Source organism: Pteropus alecto, unplaced genomic scaffold (genome assembly GCF_000325575.1).
Source record: "Pteropus alecto unplaced genomic scaffold, ASM32557v1 scaffold7, whole genome shotgun sequence".
NCBI lineage: Eukaryota > Metazoa > Chordata > Mammalia > Chiroptera > Pteropodidae > Pteropus > Pteropus alecto.
Genome location: NW_006494614.1, coordinates 41,034,311 through 41,040,169, shown reverse-complemented (window position 1 = coordinate 41,040,169; position 5,859 = coordinate 41,034,311). Strand labels below are relative to the sequence as shown.

General features: G+C 52.1%; 2 protein-coding genes across 3 annotated transcripts in view; both read left to right on the top strand.

Annotated features, from left to right (window-relative positions):
• The window catches only part of SRF (serum response factor), a 9,263-nt gene extending 4,421 nt beyond the window's left edge, over positions 1–4,842 (top strand). For both annotated transcript variants that reach the window (XM_025042543.1, XM_025042542.1), the window contains exons 5-8: positions 480–599; positions 1,641–1,832; positions 2,147–2,223; positions 2,436–4,842. In XM_025042543.1, the coding sequence (XP_024898311.1) occupies positions 480–599; positions 1,641–1,832; positions 2,147–2,223; positions 2,436–2,531 (485 nt within the window). In that variant the 3' untranslated portion in view covers positions 2,532–4,842. The remainder of the gene's footprint in view (positions 1–479; positions 600–1,640; positions 1,833–2,146; positions 2,224–2,435) is intronic.
• Positions 4,843–4,960: 118 nt separating this feature from the next.
• CUL9 (cullin 9) overlaps positions 4,961–5,859 on the top strand; it is a 35,136-nt gene continuing 34,237 nt past the window's right edge. Inside the window, 1 exon segment of the mRNA XM_006926526.3 lies at positions 4,961–5,546. Coding sequence (XP_006926588.2) covers positions 5,430–5,546 — 117 coding nt within the window. The 5' untranslated portion in view covers positions 4,961–5,429.

Below are 5,859 nucleotides of genomic sequence, written 5' to 3'. Positions count from 1 at the left end.
AGGATGGTGAACAGGGCCAAAGTTAAGAAAATCCTCTTATGTCCCATTGGCAGGCACGCCCTTCCCCACTGGGACCCCTACTATCTTTGTCAGTAAGTTTTAACCATATGTTCTGGCCTTGCCTAACCAGCCCAGCCCTGTTCTCCCCGCTCCTCCCACTGCCGTCCCATTGCCACAGGGACAGCAGGTATTCTGCCACTTTTCTATCTTGACTGGAGGGCAATCATGTCTTTGATGGGTCAGTGCCAGCACCCCGAAGAGGGCAGAGGCAAGTCCTTGGGTGGGAGGAGAAGGGAACAGCAAGAACAGAGTGTAGAGCCCCTGGAGACAAAATTCAGGACAGGAAGGGCTTCTTTGGCTCCCAGGAAATATAGCAGTGGGAATCGGGAAGCAATGTGCCAGACCTTGGGCATGGGGGTGTTTGAGGGTGCTTGGTGGCTGGGTGGGACAGAGTGCAAATAAGTCTCTATGTCTCATAGGTGGGGCAGTGGCCCAGCAGGTCCCAGTGCAGGCCATCCAGGTGCACCAGGCCCCACAGCAAGCGTCTCCCTCTCGCGACAGCAGCACAGACCTCACGCAGACCTCCTCCAGCGGGACAGGTATAGCTCAAAGCTCTGTCACCTCCCTGCCCTGCCTCCTTCTTGAGACTTAGCAACAGGTGCCCAGCAGTATCTCTCCTATAACTAAGGTCAGAGAATTTCTTAATGTAGAGATTGAGGTTTTTGACTTAACCCTTATCCTAATCCTTATGAGAAAGTCAGGTGAGGATGGCTAGGTTTTGAATCTTACCCTGCAGTAGGGCTGTGGATTCTAGGAAGAAATTGGGGACCATTGAAGCCACCCTTCTCCTCATTCAGATGAGAAGGCTGAGGCCCAGAAAGAAGTTGCTTGCCTAAAGATACACATTTGGTTAATTACCAGGAAGGATTTATAGAGCAGTTGTCTCCTTGTGGGAGGCAGTCCCAGATTTTGAGTAGCCATAATTTTTCTCAGTGTCTCTGCTCATTTCAGAAATGATGAGACACTTTTAAAATAAAATTACTTTAAAGTTCTTGTTATTTACAACCTTGTTATACAAAGTGTGGCCTATGGAGGACTAGCTTTACCCTGGAGCTTGACAGAAATGCAGACTCTTAAGCCTCACCCCAAACCTGCTGAATCAGAATGTGCATTTTTTAACTAGAACCCCAGGTGATGAATGCACGTTAACATTTGAGAAGTGCTTATTTAAAAGATGAATTTTTTTAGCCACACATTTAAGAAGAGGGAGGAGGAGTGAGAACAAATAAAAAATGGGATAATGGAACTCCCTAAAAGAGGAGGAGTATCTGAGTTTCCTTAAGTTGGATCAAAACTTTAATCTGTTTTTCCTAGGGCCTTAGGATCTTGGAACAGAATTCAGCGGATAGACAATCAAATAGTATGATGTGATAGGATACAATTAGAGTCTGGTGCCATCATGTTCAAGAAAAAAAAGGCTTTTCTTAGTTGATGACAGGGAGCAGAGGAATGAGTCTTGTCTAGCTTCTGACTGGGAAAATGGCAAGAGGGCTCTGGAGGCTTGGAGTTCCTGGGGGTGGGATGGAGGATATTAGTAGGGACCAATGCCGACCTCCCTGACATGTGTCTGTGTTTGCCAGTGACGTTGCCTGCCACAATCATGACGTCATCTGTGCCCACAACTGTGGGCGGCCACATGATGTACCCTAGCCCCCATGCGGTGATGTATGCACCCACCTCGGGCCTGGCTGATGGCAGCCTCACCGTGCTCAATGCCTTCTCGCAGGCGCCATCCACCATGCAGGTGTCCCATAGCCAGGTCCAGGAGCAAGGTGAGTTGCTGGGCAAGGCTGAGGAAAGGAGGATCATTGTTTCCTTTACACATGCACACATACACATTCAAATGCCCCCTACTCAGATATATACACTCACACACACATACACAAACTAGGATACCCATACATATACCTACATATACACACACTCCAGTACCCATGCTTGTCCAGTTGGACACAATTGGACACTCATTCTAGGGTACATATTTCTGAGACTTACTCAGTCATGTGCATTTATCAGCACTCCTCCAATAACTGGAAGTTTCTCTCGAGTAAGCAATTTGAGTATCTACTGTGGTTTTCCAATGCAGGTGGCGTCCCCCAGGTGTTCCTGACAGCACCATCTGGGACAGTGCAGATCCCTGTTTCTGCAGTTCAGCTTCATCAGGTAGGTGGTGACCCCTTTCACCCCCATCCCAGCCAGCCACTTCTTTATCTTGACCTGGGGGAGTCCCAAGTTGGTCAAAGCTAAGATCTCTAGTCAGGAGGCCTATCCGTTTTCCTGGTCACACCTGTGGTGGGCAGTCAGGCAAGGAGGAGTAGCCCGAGCTGGCTGATCCGTTCCTGCCATCTCTTCCTTACATACCTCCTTCCCTCCAGATGGCTGTGATAGGGCAGCAGGCCGGGAGCAGCAGCAACCTCACCGAGTTACAGGTGGTGAACCTGGATACCGCCCACAGCACCAAGAGTGACTGATCCGCCCCGCCGCCCTGGACAGAAGGCCCAAGGGATGGCACCACTTATTTATTGTTGCCTTTTCACGTTTTCTTTACACACACGTTGATGGGCCGCAGGAGGGAGGAGGGGAGGAGCAGTGGGCAGCCATAGGACTGAGCCCTCTCACTCCAGCCAAAGAAATGGGCCAGCCTGCCCTCCACCCCATCCTCCCTCACCCTCCCCTCCTTCTAGTTCCACCTCCCATTTCTGTTGATGGTGGGGCTGTCCTCCCTCTTCAGATTCCCCTTGCCAGCTTGGCTCCATGTTTGCCATGAGTATTAGCTTACCCAATGGGACTGTGCCCCATCTTCCCACAATATGTTTCTGTGGGACTAGGCAGCGTCCCCGCCTCCCGAGGAAGCAGTTGAGGTCCTCTGCCCAGCCTCCTTGCTGACTGTCTGTCAGCACTATGTCTGCCACAGGCTGGGTGAAAAGAGCCCTCCTCTTGCCCTTCAGGGAGCCAGTTGGGTAGATGGGGCATCTTCCCTCACGCTGCCGCCCGCTGCCCCTACAGCTCCTGAGTAGCTGGGCCTATGCATGGAGCAGGTTCCTGGGGCCACCTGCCCTGCCTTGCCACTCACCTTGGAACTCCAGGGGCTCCTGGGTTGGAGGGAACCACCAGTGTTCCCTCTCCCTGTCTTCCCCCCTCTCCTCCCAGCTGCTTTACTCAAAGTTGATTTTGAACTTTTTATTTGAGGAGACGAAGTGAAAACAAATCTATAAATATATATTTTTAAAATATTTAACTTTTTTTTATGGCGTTTTTCTCGTCCCCCTCCCTGCCCATGCTCCCCTTCCCTGGGGAGCCCTGGGGCTCCCCAGAACTGGCTGGGCCTTTGGGGACAGAGCCACCCCATGAGCTCTGGGCCCACCAGTGTGTAGGGGAGATTCTGGGATTGCCCGGTCCTGGGTTCTTTCCAGGAGAAAACCGGGGGAGGGGCCCTCAGGCCACACCCCAACGAGGTGGGAAGGGTGACCCACAGCTCTGGGCCTCTTTTTGCCCTTTAGGGCTGTTGCTAGGGAGAGGGAAGAGGGAGACCAAATGTGGGGGTGGGAGTGGGAGGGTGTCAGGTAGAGGAAACTGACTTCATTTGTGCCACACGCATGGGCATTGCAGCCTTGTGCTCCTACAGGCCTGCAGCTGCCTGGGGCCCAAGTTGCAGTGAGCAGGGTGGGGTCTGGGAGGGGGTAAGAGGCAGGAATGGGGGTCCGAAGAAATAGGAACAGCTCTTGGGCTGAGTGCAGCGATAGGGGAGCCAGAAATGGGCAGCTCTCCCAGGGAGTGAGCAGCTACTGTAACTTTTTAAAATTAAGACAAAAAGCCTTGAAGAAAATGACTTTATTTTTCTAAGTGTAACCTCAGTATTTATGTAATTTGTACAGGGGCTGTGCCCCACCCACCTCTGCCCTTTTTGGGGTAGACCTTCAGGGTGGGCCAACATAGGGGAGGGTCTTTTACCCTGTGTCAGAGCCCACCTTCACCACTGATATCCAGAAAGGAAGCTTTTTCAGAACAGGGCAGCAGTTGGAGTAGAGTTTTATTAACCCTGTGACTGCCTTCAGTAGGAACAAGCCTGCTTCTCTGAATAGGTGAAGGGGTGGGGGAGGATTTTACGCACAGCCTAATTATCAAGGGGTGATTTGCCGACATGTTTGAGAACCCCCTAACCTCAAACCCCCATTACTGTCTTGCCCCAACTTGGGGTGCCAAGATGGAAGTCACCTTCCTGGGCTTTCTCCTGGAGACAGCTGGGGCTTATGGGCGGCTTACAGGCTGGGGCAAGGCAAATCAGGGGCCAGAGAGTAGGGGGGCTTGGGACTCAGGTCTGTAACTGCCCAGCCCTTTTCTCTGCTCTGTTTCACTCTACCCTCACTCACTCACTCACTCCCCATTCCCCCACCCAGGGGAGGAGACCTTGATGAATTCCTCCTCTCCTTCCCACAAAAGACAGACCCAGTGAGTGAATCAGGCAAAGTTCTTATAATGTGTGTTGTGTGAGCGTGGCCTTGGGAGAAGATGTGTGCATCAGGGATGAGGTGGCATTTATATGTGCAACCCTTGGTGTTTCCCTTCCTTGGTGGCTCTGGGGTATGTATGTGTGTGTGCGCGCGTATCTGAGTGAATGTGTGTGTGTGTGAATGTGGGGTGTGTATGTCAGTGGTTTCTACTTCGCCTGGGATGCTGACCCAGGAATAGTGGACATGGTCACAGTCCTATGTACAGAGCTTTCTTTTGTATTAAAAAAAAAAAAAATACTCTTTCAATAAATGTATCATTTTTGTGCACAGACTGTGGGGTCTTTGCCTCTGTTTTTCCGTATAGGGAGAAAGAGAATTATGAACAATCAAATCTCAAGTTGCTGCTCTGAGAAGCAAGTCTGGCTGCTTGATGAAAACAACAGTAATGCTAACGGGTGCTTTGGGCTGTTGAAGTTTGTACGATTTAATTTAAGGAATTTTTCGTGGAGCTGGGAACTTTATCTTTGTACATGGCTTTGTTCGGTGCTTAGGTCAACATGGATAAGTGATTTTAATTAACGCAAAGTGACTCAACCAATCCAAAGCATCGCTGAGGGGTCTGGGAAACTCACGGCCACGCGACCTAGTGAAAATTCAAAGGACAGCCATAGGGTGGGAGAATAGTATACTAGGTTTCAGGGGTACAAGGAAGGCAGATCCAGGCAAGGAAGGGGGAGCTTCAAAGTAGACTGTAGATAAAAAGGGCTGCCTCCCGCTGCAAGAACCGGAGCAACGTAACGGCGATTTCAAACTCCGCCTGCGGCGCGCCCCTCACGCAGGGGGCCCGTGGGTACTACGCATGCTCCACTTGCGCACCGTTCTGCCGCGCCTGACTGTGGGCCGCGCTGGGACCCGTAGATGCTTGGCAGGGCGTGCCCTCGCCGTGTGACCCGGAAGGGAGCTGCAGAGGAGGCGGGGCCAGGACGGCGGGACTGGCCGCTGGGTCCCAGCGAGGGCCAAGCTGGGCCGTGGGAGGTGAGAGGAGAGTTCTATGACAACCCGCTCCCTGCCCCGTCCTCTCCCCGGTCCCTTATCCACTATCTGTGAGACTGACGACGGGAGCCAAGTCTTGTTCCCTGAGATTCGCTCGGTCCTGTCAGCGTGGACAGCGCTCCCCCATCGTCTACCCGCCCCAGAAACCCGTTCCCACTGCGGTTTTGGCCTCTGTCATCGCCCCTGCTGGTGTGCAGTCTTGGGCCTGACCTTGCTACCTACACCTACCTACCTGTTGTCTCATCCCCGTGTCCAGACCTCACCTCCACACTTCAGTTCATTGCTCTTGGTCTAG